This window comes from Pipra filicauda, unplaced genomic scaffold (assembly GCF_003945595.2).
Source record: "Pipra filicauda isolate LSUMZ 115617 unplaced genomic scaffold, ASM394559v2 scaffold46_size3722508_pilon, whole genome shotgun sequence".
Taxonomy (NCBI): Eukaryota; Metazoa; Chordata; class Aves; order Passeriformes; family Pipridae; genus Pipra; species Pipra filicauda.
In genome coordinates, this window is record NW_024104609.1 from 2,996,838 (window position 1) to 3,014,721 (window position 17,884).

Genomic DNA, 17,884 nt, shown 5'->3' on the forward strand with positions numbered 1-17,884 from the left:
GATCATGCTCCTATGATGTGTGTGCTGCTGCTGAAGAGGGCAGGTGGTGCATAGACACCATTCAAACTTGGCCTATTCAATCTAAACTCCTCTAACTCGCCATTCATGCATAGCAAAACACCATCTGGTCCTATTTTGCCTCCAGCAATCACAGCTGACCAAAAACGATAATAACAGCTGTTGCAAAACAAAAGCCAAACAAAGGGGGGAGGGAAAGGTTAGAATGCAGTCCAGTGCTGCAAAATACTCCATGAAGTGAGAAATGGAAAAGGAGCCATTCAAATAGGAATCCCCATTGAAAAGAGTCAGTGCAAGACTTGTGGTTAAACTTGAGATATTTAATCCATCTGTCCTGCAAACCACAATGGTCAGGTGATAATATAAAATTGAGATTATGTTGCACAGAGGTATTTAAAGGCTTTTTTCTCCAAGTTAGAAACTAATGACCCTGTGTCAGCTAAAAATTAAACCTCCTTATGTTCTTTCATCATGTGTCAACCTGGGTTAATGTGAAAGTAGAATGTGGTTAACCGGGGTGATAAAGCATCTGAAACCTTGGGAAAAGAAGGGAGTAGTTAAGTGCTTGTAAATGCTATGAAGGAAAACATTCTTTAAACCATGCACGACACTGAAATCATACGGATTATTGCATTTTTCCTGTATAAGTTGCATATCAAGCGATTTAAACTAACAGTTTTATTTATGACCTATGATAGCACAGTTATTCACTTAGACTTAGGGAACATGAACACAAACTTGAACAGTTTGAAACACAAGATGTTCTGCAATATGCTATTGTGGGTAATGTAAAATATAATTTTGTAGCAAGCAGGGGGATGCTCCAGTTTTTCAAGATTCGAATTTTGATATTTAAAACGTAAAGACCTGCTTGATTATTAATATTTATTTTTTTTAGCTGCAGTAATTAAAACTATTTTTCCTGGAATTGAACATCAGTAGTTCAGCAGCTCTTAATCAAATGTGATAAAACCCAGGATTTATGAAACTATTTAATGAGTGTAATAACACCTGCTTCTCGCTGCAAATAGTTGAAAACAGACTTCAGTTGTAATTAACTCTTATCACTAGTGACATTTTTCCAACGATATTTCATAGGTCTTCAAAATGACAATTATAGAACTAATACACAATTACTGTCACATGCAGTTTAGCAATTATTTCTGAAGACATTTGTCTAAAGGTTTCAAAAATGACTATAAAATGGTTCCCTTTGTTATGTAACATTGGTTAAAAGTGACACACACAAAATCTCTCCCAACCAGCCTCTGTTGTGCCATTTCTGATGCAGACAGGCTTCCTTGCTCTTGGAATAAACACCCTCCATCCCAGACATTATTAGATATCATGCTAAGGCTATTAGGAGCATGGGTAGCTGTCAACTAACACCTATTATGAAAAGCTTCAATTTATACATGATTTTTTTCTGCTCCAAGAAATCTATACATTTATAATTAGAATCTCTTGCTGTTCAATATTTGTACATAATAAACAGAGTACCTGAGGATAATGAAATATTGAAAGATGAATTCTTTATGAGTAAACTCACATGCTATACTACCTCTTCCCTCAAGTCTGGGTGCAACTTTTTGGGGATCTGTATTCCATTATTTTTGGGTTGTGGTCTGAGCATGGTAGCCATACCTCAAACAGGATTAGGATTCTGCTCAGGTTTGACACTTGCTGTTTTTAATTTTCATTTTATCATAAGCAGTTTAAGATTGTTGCCAATGGTAATTTGCAATTTTTATCAAGACCTCTTCATTATAGCTTCTGACAGGACAGATGCTGTAATTAATCATGCCAGACAACTGGGGATAGTGGTCAGACTGCACTCACAGCACAGATACTGCAGGCAAAGAAGGGAAAGAAGAAAACAAAGAATCTCTTTTCTGTCCAGAGCAAAAATATACGATCAGCACTAATAACACACTGGATGTGACTGTCTCCAAACCCTTCATACAAAACACCTGCCCTTTCCATCCCCACCTCCATCATGTTCTACTTCTATGAGAAAACAAAAGTCAGAGAACTCAGGACCTGCCTGAGTCAAGAGCTGGAGGTTTACAGAGGGAAGCCCACAGCAGTAGCTGCGTTCACATCTGAAACTCTCAGAGAAAACCAGAGTTTGTGCTGATTTGCATCTCTGAACACTATTGCTGAGAGACAGGTCCACTGCCCTGCTCCTGCAGATCCACGTAAGGAAGGCACCATGACTGCTTTGTGACTCTACCACCTGCTTCCTCCTCCTGAAGTTGCAGACACCCCAGAGAAGGTGCCTGGGACTCCTCATCGGTGCATCCTGATGGATACAAGAGCCGATCGCTCGCTCTGCTCTGATCGGTACCTGTTTACTCAGCATGCCTGATAAAAACCCAAAGCAGTTAAAAAAAGGTCCAAGAAAATGTTTGCAGAAGGAAATATTTCTGTTTTTTCTATCAAAGACTTACGGTTCATCAGTTTTACTGAAATGTGTTTATTCTATAGCAAGATAAAAGCATTTATTTTAGATAAGCAAAATACAAACAACTTAATTGCTGCTATCATAACTCATAAAAAAGTATAAAACAGCATAAAAACACAATAAGCAATGTAGCAATTAATAAATCATGTTACCAGTGTTTACATTAAAGCCTCATTTATGAAAACTTTACAACACATGATATGAAAACTTACAACTTTTAAAGAAAATATTTACATTGATTATTCGGTTGTGGAGTTTCATTTAAATATTCTACTGGTTTTACAGCGTATTAATAACTCTTGCATTTCTTGTCTTAGCTTTCTGAAATAACAGTTTTATTTAAGTGCATTTCCCTTTTAAAAATACAGTGTATTAAATCTGAAACTCATCACTTCGACACAGAATATAATATTCACATTTGTTCTGTAATTCAATTAACATAAGAGGGTAAATGTCAATATATATTTTCTTACAAACTATGGCAGGTTTATTTGGAGAAATGAAGTGAAAGGTTGGGTCAAACATTTAAGTCCACTTACTTGCATCTGTTGTTCTGAAGACATTTAGAAGAGAAAAAAATTAAGAGCTTTGGCAAAAATCTGTGATTTACTCTATTTTTTCATGACAAAAAATGCCATCAACTAACTCATGTCATACAAGTACGATTGTATGAAATCCAATCATCATTTTACAGGTAGTTACAACTGTGCTTTAAGGGCTTCATGAGTTCATACTGCCTTGAAGTGCATTATTCACTTTTAGAGAAACAAGGGTTATAGCATATAACTCTGAAAGGCCATTTTGCAGTCATAAGGTCCAGGTATTTATTAGGCCAGTTGATTCACATATTGTAGGTAAAGCTTAAATAAATTAAAAAGGCATCACATGAAAAACAGCTTTTCTTTTTTAAACAAAATGATTTATAGTCAGCTAAAAGATGATACACAGCTACATTGTAGTTCTTTATTGCCTATCTAATAGACACTTTAGAGGATCATTTGATCTGTTATGCATCCCTGCATAACTACCATCAACAATTTACAGTTTTCAGCCAAATATGGTTTACCCCTACCCCCTCCATCAACACAAAGCCATGTCGCAAGACCATTTATCTTCAGAAAATACTGACCTGCGATAATACTTGAGTCTGTGTCTGAGATTGTATTTGTGACTGGTGCTGCTGAGGTGCTGGCTGAGGGCTCCCAATGGCCGGGATGGGAGAAGTGATCTGCGAGGCTCCGGGAGAGTGCTGCTGAGGAGAAGGCTGCGACTGGTGTTGCATATGCTGCATTTGCTGCTGCTGCATTTGCTGAAGCTGTATGTGCTGCAGCTGCTGTTGCATTTGCTGTTGATTAATCTGCTGCTGAAGATGCTGCTGCTGCTGCAAATGTTGCTGCATGTGGTGCTGAAAATGCTGCTGCTGCATTTGCTGTTGTATTTGCTGATGCATTTGATGCTGATGTAGTTGCTGCTGCTGCATGTGCTGCATCTGTTGCTGCTGGAGCTGCTGTAAATGTTGCTGCTGGCTTTGCATCGAGGGACTGACTTGAGATGAAGACGGCGTTGCCACCATGTTTGTTCCCATAGAGCTCATCAGGGGAGCTGCAATGTTTGTTGGCATGTTTGGTGCAACGGTAACAGAAGCTACAATCTGGTTCATTGGCAGTCTCATGGTCAAGGGTTTTGGAGCAATTGCTCTAGGAAGGGGCTGTTGAAGAGTTTGAGGAGACACCGATACCGTCGCGTGTTGAGAAAGAGAAGTATTCAGAATAAGGGAGGAAGACAAATTTGTGGATGCCAGCGTTTGCTGAACAGAACGAATTGTCTGGGCCTCAGCAGATTCTGCAGCAGCCTGTGTTTGGAAAAGAAAATAATTGTCTTTTCAACAGAAAAAAACACTGTTACTGTTTACATGGAAATAAAAGTGACAGCTTCTCTGGGAGACTTCATCATGTTTTGTTTTCTATCAGAAAAGATCAATATACAGTCTGAAAATGATCACTGATCCACCGATTCATTACATCACCTCTTTATCTGTCTCCCTATATGGTACCTCCAGTTCTTACTTGGACAAAAAACTAACTTGTGCCCTTTCAACACCAGGAAGTCACAGATGGCCCATACATTTTGTTGCTGAAATTTAGAAACGGCACAACACTTTCTATATTTAGGTGTTTTAAAAAAAAAACCTCAAAACCTGTTCTTTGGGAGACAGCAGCATACCCCCCACACCAGTTATCATGGTAGTTTACAACTACCAAGAATTTAACTGACATGTTTCAGATATTTACCTTAGAATGTGACAAATTGTGCTGCATCCCTACTCTAAGCAATCATCTCAAATGAAAAAGCTACAGCAAGGATGTTTTAAGTTAGAGATGAGATAAATACGGGACTTTAGGTGTATTTCCACCTGCAGTCTTCCCACAAGTTACTTGGCAGACCAGGTCCCAGAGTTTTGGGGAGTAAATATTTCTGATGGTTTTGAAAAGGGAACTTAGGACTGGAAAAATAAAATCCCTCAAAGATATTTAGAATTCCTATTGCCATTGAACTTAGCATTGTGATAGCAAATGCTTTCAGAATATTATCTAAGTCCCAGAAGGAAGAGAAAAACACAGCTTCTTAACACAAGCAGAAGAAATCTTTCAGCTTTCAAAAACACGTGTGTATAATTTCTGCTGTTGTATTTTTATTCATTAGTTAAAATACACAGCAACTCTGTATGATTTACTAATGCCCTGCAGTTGTACATTCAAATAAATATTCTCAATAGTTAGACATCATCAGCCTCTGTTGTTTTCTTGTGACTGAATATGTTCTGGTAATTGATCTTCATGAAATATTATTAGAGAAATAACCACCTTGGCAATGTTTTACCCATATTTTAGATGTCTATAAGCATCTTTTCATTTACAATATTCAGATGCAACAGATCTACAACCCAGATAGTGTTGCCAGCTAGAAAGGTAAATTCTCAAATAAGACAGCAGAGCTTTGTTTTCTTCACAAGTTTTTATTTTAACTCAGGATCCACTAAAATACTCCATGTGGCTCACTGCCAGTCTGTTTGTAAGTACTCTCCAAATTCAGAGCCACCACGCATTTTTTACCCCTCACCTGCAAGAAATGTTTAAGCTTTGCCACACAACAACTGCTCTCCAGCTCCACGCAAAGCAAGCCTGTCTTTTGAGAAGCAGCACTTGAGGAAAAACAAACCTCTGCAAATAGCTTGCAAACGTTAACGTAAGGAGGTCAGTAGATTTTTCATGACCGAATTTTTGAAGAGCATTACTTTGCCTCCATAGCTCAAGGAGGATTTACATTTACAAAGGTCTTTTTCGGTAATTGTTAATATGCACGTAGAAAGACGAAATTATTTTTGGAGAGACTAAGCAGGGTTCAAGCAGCAGCACAACATCTTGTAGAGCTGTATGACAGGAATTCTAGGATGCTACTTTCGTTTTGCCCAACATCTCCCCCCCTTGCCGCCAAATTTTTAAACGCCATTGCCAAAAGCTCACTTGCATTACACGGAAGGCATTATTAGGCTTACCTTAGAAACAAGGCTTGCTCTATAGGCAGCAAGTGCCTTTAGGTACTCTTTTTTGGCAGCTTCAGTTTTTCTTTTATATACCTATTAAAAAGAGACCACAATTTCACCAACTTCAACTATTAAGATGTTTTTGCCAGAATCCTCTCAAAATCACTTGCAAAGAAACAAAAAACACAGACCAAAACCCCTGGAAACACTCTACTGTTAGATGTGCTTTTCCTTCCTTGAAAGTTCTAAATATTCTTGCAGGTGGCTACAAGATTTCAGCTCTACTTCCGGGACTTGCACTACAATTTATGTCAATTATCATGAATAACAAAAAGCTGCTGTCTGATATCAGTCTGAGCAATCAACTGTTTTACAAGACTAGCTATGCACACTTAACCTCCCCAGAAAATGGTATTTCAATGACACTAAGTAACAGGGATGTTAGAACATTGAGTATTTCAGATGCCAAAATGTATCAGCAGTAGTATACAATGCCTATGTATTTTTTTTCCCAAACAAATATCTGACCTACATGTAAAAACATCTGTATATGTTTAGAAAAGGGGGTTCAAAGAGCTTGGACTTGCCCCATGCCCAGCATGAGAGAATCATACTGAGTTAAACAAGAACAGTTAGGCAAAAACGAATAAATCTTTATTTTCAATCATCAATAAATTTAAAGTCCACCTTTAAATGATGTTCCTTATTACCTGCTACATCATACCAAAAGTTTCCAAATGTATTTCAGAAACAAGTACCATTCATCTCTTGCCAAAAGGTATCCTATATGGGAAGCTACTCTTCCACTGAAGTTTTTATTAACTGTTACTGGGAGATGAATGGAATAGCAACAGGCAAACAAAGGATATCTTTTTTAACCTCCTTCAATCTGTGTGCAGAAGTTACATGTGTATAAGAAGAAAAACCCTCAAGGAAGTACAAAATTCATCACTCTGTACCAAGTTTGAGTTGGAGATAGCATTTCACACACAAACAGTGTAATGAGACACAGAGGATTGCCTTCAAAGGTTGGAAATCAACACGCTTTGTAACAAATTCGTAAGGCAGATCAAAGGAAAATGGTAAATATGCTGTACCTTCTTTTCTAACTTATTAATAGCAAACAAGAGCTTTGAAATAGGAATCATCAAAAGATGGTCTTAAGAGGAGTCTAGGACACTATCACCTGAGCTCTTTTACAAACTGCTCTCTAAAATTTAAAGACAAATACAGTCACTTAACACTACCTACTGGGTCTTACAGTGTAGCCCTACAGAGGCAGTAGTCTACATCAGCAAGTAGTATGGTCTACTCAGAGTAGAGGTTAAGAGGACTTTTTTACAAGGATTACAATATTCCTTCTTGCGAGACAACCCCGAAACAATTTTTTACCTGTTTTTGTTCTTCTCCTAAACTGTCCCACATAGATGCCACTATTTTTGAAACATCTCCAAATGTAGCATTCGGATTCTGCCCTTTAATTGCAGCTTGTGTATCCCTGAAGAAAAGGGCATATGCTGACACTGGCTTTTGTGGCTCATTGGGGTCTTTCTTTTTCTTCTTCTTTGGAGTCTTGGGCTTTTTGCCAGAATCTGGGGCAGCTCTTTTTTCTCCAGTAGCCTAAGAAACAGTAATAACAATAACAGTCAATATATGCATTAAGTCACATTAATTACAAAAAATTATTGACAGTCAGCCTTAATAATATATGGAGAAAGCTACTATGTATGCAATTTGCAAGAGTCCTGTTGTGCAAGCCATTCTCCTACCAAATAGTTCTTAGTCCCAGCTTCATCTCATTGGATCTACTGGAACTAAATGCATGAATATTTAAGTATGGCTCAGAGAGTCAAATCCTACGAGCTTGACCTGAAAAAGTACACCCCCATGCTAATTTGTATTAAAAAATTACTGCTTAATTCATAGTAAATTTTGAATAGGCCATCTATGTTTTTCCATTAAGATGTAATTTCAGCAGCAGAGACTCCAAAGACAAGAGCTTGGAGGCATTTCCCAATTCCAAGACTTAGACTATCAACTTAGACACGGGTCAGGGATTAAAAAACCCACCTTTCAGGCAAAATGCAGCAGCAACTTGGCAGTTTCTATGCACCTGCAGTGAGCACTGGCTGTGTCCCCCCCACACCCTGGTGCTGGAGGCTCCATGCTATGGCCAGGTACTCCACCAACAGCCCCCTCTTCCCTCTGGGACAAGGAGCTCACCAGCAGCACACTCAGGTTTGCAGCAACTGCTATAACAACATTTGTACTTCATTTGTTGATAAAATTTTCCTTTTTATAACAGATTTATTTAAAGCAAAGTGTAAGTTAATTAAACTTTCAGTTAGATGAATGCTTTTTTTATTTCTGTCTAAAAGCATCTATATTTTACATGACTCCAGAAAATACCAAAATGACAAAATTGTCCAAAGTTGATGAGTGAAGAGATTCACCAGATCTGAAAACCTGAAGCAAATTAGACCAAATGTATATGCGTGTGTGTGTGTGTATAAACCTATCCTTAGGTTTATTATTATGAAGTATGAAAACTTCTTAAGTAAAGAAGCTAACCAGCAAGTTAATCATATTCCACTATACTGTAACATTTGTACTTTATATGAGTGCATTGCAGCTGAGCTGATATCACCACGTCCATGAAAATACAGCACACAGAAGTGCGAAGCTTGCTCACTACAGCACATGGAATAACTTACTCTATTTGATTCATCTGCATCTTCTTCATTGATAGAGCTGGATGGGGAAGGAGTGGCTGATTTACTTGCAGGAGGGGAGGGAGAAGTGTGTGGCAAATTAGTGCCTCCTAAATTTAGCCCCAGCTGTGCACTGAGCTGAGACTGGTTAATGGTGGTGAGCTGAGATGGAGGCATAATTCCGGAATGAGCAGAATCAGTCATATGGACAATAGATCTCATAATCAGAGAGTGATCCTGGCGGTACTGGGAAACTTGTGTGTGACTCTGATCCTAAAAGAGATTAAAATGTTATTTAGTCATTAGCAGTCACCATACAGCAGTATTGAGTAAAGTTATTTTCATGGCCTTATAAACCAACATTGTCAACATGCAGTTTGCTTCCTTTATTTTTAATGAATTAAATGCAGCAACAGTTACGACAATTGCCCCAGAATTCCCTGTTCCCCCACTTGTGAGTGTTGGGGTTTTTATGGTTTTTGTTTGTTTGTGGAACAAGAACTTCCCTATTTTTAAAACATTTCTTCTCTTGAGGCAGTAAGAAGTACCCACATAGGCAACAGGGAAACAGGCTGACTGACGATTCAGGGAAAACATTGCAACTGAGGAGACACAAACTGCTGTCAAATGCAGAAAGTAAACAAAACCAGGACTGGGTGAGGGGATACACATAGAGAGAAAAGCATCTTTCTTTACTGACATTCAACAATTCTTAGCTCTTACAAGTAACAATAGTAGCAGGTATAAAACAATCCTGTCTGAGTGGGATTTTTAAGCTGTTTTGAACACAGAACCAGTGTGCAGACACTGGAGTGCAGACACTGCAGCACGCTGGAGAACCAGCCCAGTAACCCTAAACACTCCCAAAGATCCTTGTTTACAAGTACCACATGAAACCACACATTTTTACCTTTAATCAAACAATCAAACATGTGAGGAAGCAGCACGTGATGTACAAACCACTGACTTTATTTTTCTTGTACTCTGTGTGTCAGAAACACAAGTGCTTGCATGGTTTGGTTTCTACTGTTTCTTGAGGGCACAAACTGTGTGTCCTACATCTGTGCAGCATTTACCACGTTTGTAAAGAAAAAGAAGCAAGACCCTGAAGGTAAAGTCAGCTGGAATCTTCCTATGAAAAACTCTTTTTTTTTTTTAACCACACACAGATCAATACACAATGAAGGAACATTTAAACAGAAGATTTTTTTTTTTTTCAAAGTTAATAAGAGAATAAATAGCTCACAAATTGATTCAGCAACCTGATTAATCCACAGTCATTGTTTGAACAGCCAGAAACATGAGAAATAAATTAGATTTTGAAAACTCTTTCATTATTAATAACCTACACTGCAATTAGTAGCAGGTGCAATGCTCCTTAATGAAATGACACAGAACAAAACAGCAATTGTGGGAGCCCGGAGTACAGCCCACCGGACTTCCACAACAGAGCCTGACCTTCCTGGTGCTCTCTTATTAAGTATGGATAAGCCCAAACCAGTTTTCAAAAATCTGTGTCAGCATGGAGGTAAGTTTAACTCCAGTGACTTTCCTCTTACTTTATACAATTCTGCCCTCAACAGAGGCAGTGGTTTTGTGCTCCTGGAAGCCTTTCCTTGCCTGGGACATACAAGGAAGCCATACACGTGTTAGAGAAGGTGCACACCCCGCCTCATCCATCTTTACATACAAGTGCTGCAGCACACTGCTTCCCTAGAGCAATAAATCATATTAATTCTGAATTTGACATTCATGTGTCTTTCTGCTGAAGCCTATACAGAAGAAAAAAAATCCTTCTTTAGCATAAAAGTACACGTAGTGTTGCACCTGGATCCAGTACAGATAAAGTTAACCTCACAAACTCATGATCCTGATCCTAAGCACTAGGGCTCACCCTCATTTTCCCCATGCTTTCCAAGCCATTGCCAGCTTGGCTCATAATCCATGCCATACCACACCACACTGCTTTTCCTACTTCTTGAATTTTTTTAATATTTTCAGTGAAGGACTGTAGTTCCTTAGAGATGAGTGTGTGCGTCAAAAGTAGAGTACTCGATACAGAAAGATCAAAACATCAGACTTATTGGCTGAAATACACATTTGCTTCAGGGTACCTTTCTGTGAAAATTTACTACCGTTAACTACAGGGTCATTTTGACTGTGACTTGTATTGGCAGTGGCATCTGGAAGTTATTCAAAGTCTTTTGTAAAACGATATCACTCTCTGTCCATTACTCCGATCATTTTATTTTACAGACATGAGTTTATGGCAGTAATTCTGATGGTTTTTTCAGCAAAGCTGAAGATCATCAGAATAACCTTCTCTCGTAAAAATTAACTTTCTTCATTATTGTGCAGACAGTACTTCCTTGGAGGTGCTCTACCCTAAAAGGCTGGCTTTTGTTCTCCTTCTATTGCTACACAATACAGGCCTTTCTGGCCTCTACACCGAGGCAACAAAATGTGATGACATGGGTTACAAACCATTTACTCCACGTCTTGTCATTTTGGTTGCATCTATGATTTTATTGAGACTAAATTCTCTTGACTTGCACTGACCCAGAATCTAATTTTATACACAAGCCCATGAATTCTTAACTGTCCCTTTTTCTGATACTATTTGATGTTTCTGTGGTTTTTTACATCCACTTATTTAATTTCAGTTTTTCTTTTCTGTATTTTTTCCTAATTTCTTGAGCCATTTTTTTTTAATCTTAAAAACTTCAGTAAAAGCTAGAAGTGGCAACAACAATATTTTTAAACTCTATTTAGCACCAAACTGATAAGACATGTTATATAAAAGCAAATGTTTCATAAAATTTCCAATCCCTTATAATTTACATTATATGTGCATATGAAAACAACTAACATTGTATTTTCTGCACTTTAAAAAAAAAAAAGGAATGGGAATTTCATTTTACTTGGGAATACAGTGTTGTGGGCCTCAACAACCTATGGTACCTATGAAAGAGCTTTCAGACAAGGAAATATAAACCATTTTTTCTGTTTGTACAGTGGTTTGGCAAGTAGCAAGAAGGTAGCAAGAAGTTAGTAGATATATTTTTATATAGCTCCTGAGCAAACAAAAATTTTCTAAAGAGGGACCTATAATCAAAACCTCAAAATTTCCATCAATTATCTTAACTCTTATTTTTTCCCTGATAGCACCAAACACCAATAACAAACCAAAAGGATCAGTGGCATTTCATCATGCTCAAAATGTTTATCAAAGAAACGTTTAACAACAAAAATCATCCTGTATCAGAAGCATGCATGGAAATGCAAGTGCACTGAAGCATCCACGTGACATCTTAATTATGTTACTATATGAAATTGAAAAACTCATGTCTCCAAAAATAATCCACTGAGAATCCTGGGAGAATTTTAGAGAATATCACAAGCTCTTTTACATAAACTTAACCAGAAGTAAAAGTGATATGCCAGTATTATGAGCATTCAGGATTTTTGGTAACATTAAGCAAAAATGACAGATTAGTTCTGACAAAAATTCATGAACTTCTCAAGCAGACAGTATCAAGTTTTGATTAAGCCTGATCTGCTTTACAGTCTTAGATTGAAGTTACGCAAAACCTGGTGATCTTAACACAAGTCAGGCAAAGCTCAACCACTGGTTTACTCAGCATGACAATCAAACAAGGATATAATGTGTGAAACCAAAAACCAAAGAGAAATAACTTGTGTAATTCTCTGCAGACTGGAATGACTTTGACTCAGACCTTCCTGTTGTCATCCTATGAGTGCTACAAAAAAATTAAGGTATAGAGACATTTTATTGAGGGGAACTTCAGAAACAGTCACCTCTCTGGCCTCTTCAGCTACAGGGCAAGGGGTTAATGACTCCTAAATGAAAGTGAGTAGGGTTGGATTAGATATTTGGAAGAAATTATTTAATGTGAGGGTGGTGAGGCACTGGAACTGGTTGCCCAGAAGAGCTCAAGACCAGTCTGGATGGAGCCTGGTCTAGTGGAAGGTTTCCTGCCCATGGCAGGGAGAGCTGGAATTAGATGAGCTTTAAGATTCCTTCCAACCCTAATCATTTTACAATTCTATGATTCTAATTATATACATGGATTAGAAAAAAAGCAAAATATGCTTTATTATAAAGACATTATAAAGACATTCAGCATTTGGTGCATAGAAGGCCTCATCAAAGGAACCTTAAGGATATCTGTACATCAAACTATCCTACTTTCAACTGTTCTAATCTATTTAGACCATCATGCCAGAGAAGTCATATTTAGTCAAGAGGACACGTTTCATGGCATATGACAAATACATAGCTTGTTTTACTTTGATTTGTAAAAAAATAACTAATTTAAAATTGATAAAATATCCATTCATCAACAGACACTGGAAAGCAAACAACAGAGCAAAGAGACTTAAGAAAAGGAATGTGTAAACTCCCGCACTTGATACAGTATTATCAAAGTGTTTTTCAACATACCCTTGAGTACCAAGGGAAAAAATTACGGTAATAAAAGATAAGTTCATTCTTCTGTTAGCAACTCATTAAGCATCCAGTACTTAGTACACTTTGTAAACAGTTAGTATTTATTTTGACAGATAAATGTATCCAGCCATTACATTGAGAAATGCCCTAATTTCCACTTAACTACTCTGTATTTTAAGAATCATTTCCATACTACAGTTTTATCCTGAATTTCTACCCTGATATAATTTTAATCTCTGGGGACATTCAACAAGATAATTAAAAATATAACTAGGAAATTACTTTTTAGAACATTTTGAGCAATACTGAAGTCTTGACTAAAATCAATGTCTACAGCCTTCCATCATTTAAATAGGCAACACCTCCAGGAAGATTCCAGCTGTATCAGGACTGAGCCCATGGAAGTGCCTACAGGAGGAAGTAGGGCTGGGATCTGACCCTACACTGCATGAGCTAGTTTAAGGGAAGTGAGAAATCTGCCAACCAAAATAACTAAGCAATAACTAAGCAAAACCCAACATTTATGGTTATGCTCACTGTGCCCTGGTTTCAGAAGTTGACTTAAGCCATTATATATTCCATTGCCTGAGGAATTCATCACTGTCAATATAACATAAGCTGATGTAATATTTTAAAGGATATATTTAAGTTGAAGTGAATGCACTGCAATGTAAAAGAGTGAAATCCTCTGTTGTCCCTGACTGTAAATTACTCTATTTTTAGGCAAGTCAGCATATCTCTAGAAGAAATCCTCAATACTCTTTTTCTCCACAAGTAAAGTATAGATAAAAGAATCCATTAATCTAAATTTTTACAGGATTGGAATTCACTGCCAATCAAAACAAATCAAACTAACAGGATGCTTTTCTCTGTCAGAGATTAAATCCTTACTTAATACAAAACAGTTGCACTTGATACTGCCACCACTGAAGAATTGTCCTTCCTCTCCCCTCCACAGATATTGCCATCACTAATAGATCTGTCAAAATGTAGTTATCAGAAGATCCTACAAGCAGCAGCTTCTTTTCCTGGCAATGAGAAAACTCCAATGTTCTACTTCATGTCTCTGCAGAAAAGTAAACCTTACCTTATTTGATTCCCAAATACAGTCTACAACAAACAGTACATGTTGATCCCTAAAAAAAACCAACTGTCTCCAGATCTAAGAGATGGGTTGGTGACAGGACACTCACATACATTCTGCTGCCTGAAGAACATGAAGAATATGCATCTTCTTGGTCTCTGGGCTCCCTCAGTTGTACTACTCTCTTCTGTTCACACATAAGCCTCAGAAGGGATATGAAGAGGAAAAAAAACAAACCAAAAACCAAAACCAACAAACACTGAGTGGCCACTGACTGGTTCCTCAAAACTGAGGAACTATCTTTTGTTCTGGCACCCTCAGGTGTCTCTAGATATTAATTTCCTTCTTATGTGATGGAATGCCCTCATACAGCTGCAATCTCCAGGTTAATTTAACATGTTTTGTTGGAATCTTTCCAATTTACTGTCCCTTCCTTTTCTTTGTGGTCTGGTCTGCAACCAGGCTTGCAGGGCCCCCTTGAATGGCCAGTGTTCCTCATCCTCCCCTGTGAAGCACAGTCCTCCCTTCTGAGCAGACAGCCTGACGCCTGCTCAGATTCCACAGATATTAAATAAAGTCCTCTGCCCAAATTAAGGTGCAAATGAGGCCAGATGCCAACTTTATTTTGCAAAATTAATTGTATAGGGTAAAGAGAGAGAGGAACGAGGAGAGAGACAGTGCAAGTAGAAGATAGTTACTGCTGTCCAGTTGGTCCTTCAGTGCCCAGGGCACTTGGTGGTGGGTGCCACCCTCTTCACTCTCTGAGTCACTTTGTACAGTCCCTTATTTGCGTGGGAAGCAAAGGTGGGAGTGACTTTCACTCCCTTGTTAGCATGGGAGAGGAGAATAGACGTGGTTTTGCCATCGTGTATGCTCAGGTCTTAATTTGATGGTTGTTGGAGGTCTGTTCTGTGGGTTGTACGAGACAAGTACCCCCAAAATCAAGCATCCTATTTGTGACCCCGCTTCTTGCCCTTGCCCAGGTATTCACTTGTTCCATAATGGGCCACAATAGCGTTGCAGTGAAAAGTATCAGTTTTTTCCTGCCTGCCAAGGCTAGAACTGAAATTTTGTCCCTTTGTGCTTTGTGTACAGGCACTGGTGTTTTCTGCAACAATTTTCACCACTGAGGGCTTGTTTAAGGCATATTTCATTAACCCTTTCCTTACACCACTTATGGGGGTAGTAGGTGTGATGTGAGACTATCAAACCACAAGTGAAAACAGCTTCTTCTATGGAAGTACATCCAGGGATTAAGCAGTAGGAGCACACTGCCACCAGGCAGTGCAACACCATCTCAGAGATGTGATTCCAAACTGGAAGGTGCCCAGGGACAGCGCCAACCAGTCCAGGCACCTGCTGGACCAATACAGCTCCAGGTCCCAGGGTTCACTACCACCGCAACATGAGGCTGCAGCCTCTGCTGGAACCAGCTCGTTCACAGCATGTTAGCTGTGAATCTCTAATAAAACGCTGCATTACGTGGTGAAGAAATACTGAAAGCTCACAGCCAGGCCAAAATCACACAGCTGCCAAACTAACGGGCAAAGACTTTTCTCTGAAATGCTTACAGTTCTTACTGGAGATGCCCCACCACCCTAGCATGGAGTGTTTTCTCTTTGGGAACTCTCTTCCCACCCTTTTACTTTTCTGTGACCCCGCAGATTCCTCACTCGATCCCCAAAGCAGGCTGAAGAGGTGACATTTTTTGGCTGCCTCAGTTGCTACCGAGTCCTTCTGTTCTTGCAGACAACCACAGGACAGGCTGGTGATAGCCCTCCACCCATCCACAGTGGCTGCTGCCAACCTAATTGATTACTTTATAGTTTAATCTTTGCACCATTTTATAGAAGCATTTAAGAACAGATTCTCCACTCTTTTCTTCCCAAACATCTACCATACTTTAAAGCATATTGAATCACACTCCTTTTGGACAAGGTACCCAACAGCATGATCACAATACATGTGTGACTCAGATCACAGATCTGGGCTCTGATCTGATGAGTCTCTTGGCATGAGGAGTTTCTCTCCAAATTAGCAGTACAAGCTTAGGTCTGCTGTATGCAAACAGTGAAGACACATTGCAAACAAATCCTGGATAGTTGAAATTAAGCCCCAGAATGTCAGATAAACGCTGTTAGCAGTTTTGTTACAACCTCTGCAACTTCAGGTGCTTCAGCTCCCAAATCAAAGGCAGACTTCAAAGGTCCTTATTATGCAGTAACATGGGGAGAGACTGCAAGGGAGCATGACAACTAACAAAGATTATCAAAGGTAACAAGAATTGTGCAAGGAATTGCAGGGGGACAGACTTGGGGGCTACATGGCATTTGTATGTTTAAAAATTGCTGCAAGTGTTGGTAGTTATGTTCAGGGGTACTTTGTGTTTCGGGGGATTTTTCTTTTCTGTGCATTTTCTTTGCTTGTTGTTTGTTTCTAAAGCAAATCAGAAAAGTAGGTCTCATTATGTTTTGTATTACCAGACTCAGGTATGTTTTTCTTCCTGCTACCTGACAACAAAGAATAATTTAAAACACTAAAGAGACTTCGCATTTCTTCATCAGTTGAGAACTTGAAGTGGAAGCTGAGTATTGGGTAAGCTGTCCAAGGGGAAACATGGGTGGTAACAGCAGAGAATGGCAGGAATTTCAAAGGAAGTTTTCAAATTTCACAAGAGCAGGAGAGGCTGGACCCAACAAAGCCTTTGGACAGGTACAACATTCAGACCAGCTGCAGCATCTGCCTCATTTGTCTGGCTTAAGGAAGCAGCACCTGATTTGAGAGTTTAAACTCAGGAGGAATAGCTTAAAGCCATGGTCCTGGCTTAATGCACAGCTGGTGTCCACAGTCATATACATCCAAGGTCCTTCTGAGCTCAGTTCTCAGGAATATCAGAGACTCAGCTTCCACTCCAATTCAGCTTTTCCCATTTTCTCCATATTCATATGGCACCTCACAATATTTTCTGGAGCTGATGGGTCTTGATTTAGGTACTTCTTAATATAAAATAGTTACAGTCTTTTTCCCCAGACTGTTCTGCCAATGTTACACTGCTTTTCTTCTTTCATGCAGATGTCTCTCATGTATCTATATAGGCAATAACCTACCTGCTTCATTTTTTTATTATTATATTTTTAGTTGTAGCAGTGCCTGCTATTCAGACAGGTGTCTTTGGTAACTGCTGCCACTTTGCTATGGACAGGTCCTTTCTAGCAGTTATTATGAGTTGCCTACTTCTAAGAACAGCAGAATACATTTCCCTTTCCAACCACAGCAGCTCATTAACAGATGGCCGATCATGTCTGTACCAATAAGCAAGGAGGGAAGAGCACATCTTTCAGAAAAGTAAATATATTATCCACACTGAGTATTACAATGCCACTGAGGGTATGAAAATCTTCACACTGTTATTTAGTACATGATCAGGCTAACACCATCTTCATGTCAGGTCAAAGTCAGAACATGGAGCCCCTGTGCCAAAGCCACTGCTGCCTCCAGGGCTCTCAGCCATCGTCCACCTGCCCCCAAGGCCCCTTCAGCTGGGCACACACATGCTCTGAAAGGTAACTACAAAATGCACAACTACATCATC

General features: G+C 38.9%; 1 protein-coding gene across 2 annotated transcripts in view; it reads right to left on the reverse strand.

Moving 5' to 3' along the window:
• Positions 1-2,478: 2,478 nt before the first annotated feature.
• TOX3 (TOX high mobility group box family member 3) overlaps positions 2,479-17,884 on the reverse strand; it is a 73,295-nt gene continuing 57,889 nt past the window's right edge. For both annotated transcript variants that reach the window (XM_027733512.2, XM_027733519.2), the window contains exons 4-7: positions 8,741-9,010; positions 7,419-7,646; positions 6,039-6,119; positions 2,479-4,334 (exon numbers count right to left, since the gene is read on the reverse strand). In XM_027733512.2, the coding sequence (XP_027589313.1) occupies positions 3,597-4,334; positions 6,039-6,119; positions 7,419-7,646; positions 8,741-9,010 (1,317 nt within the window). In that variant the 3' untranslated portion in view covers positions 2,479-3,596. The remainder of the gene's footprint in view (positions 4,335-6,038; positions 6,120-7,418; positions 7,647-8,740; positions 9,011-17,884) is intronic.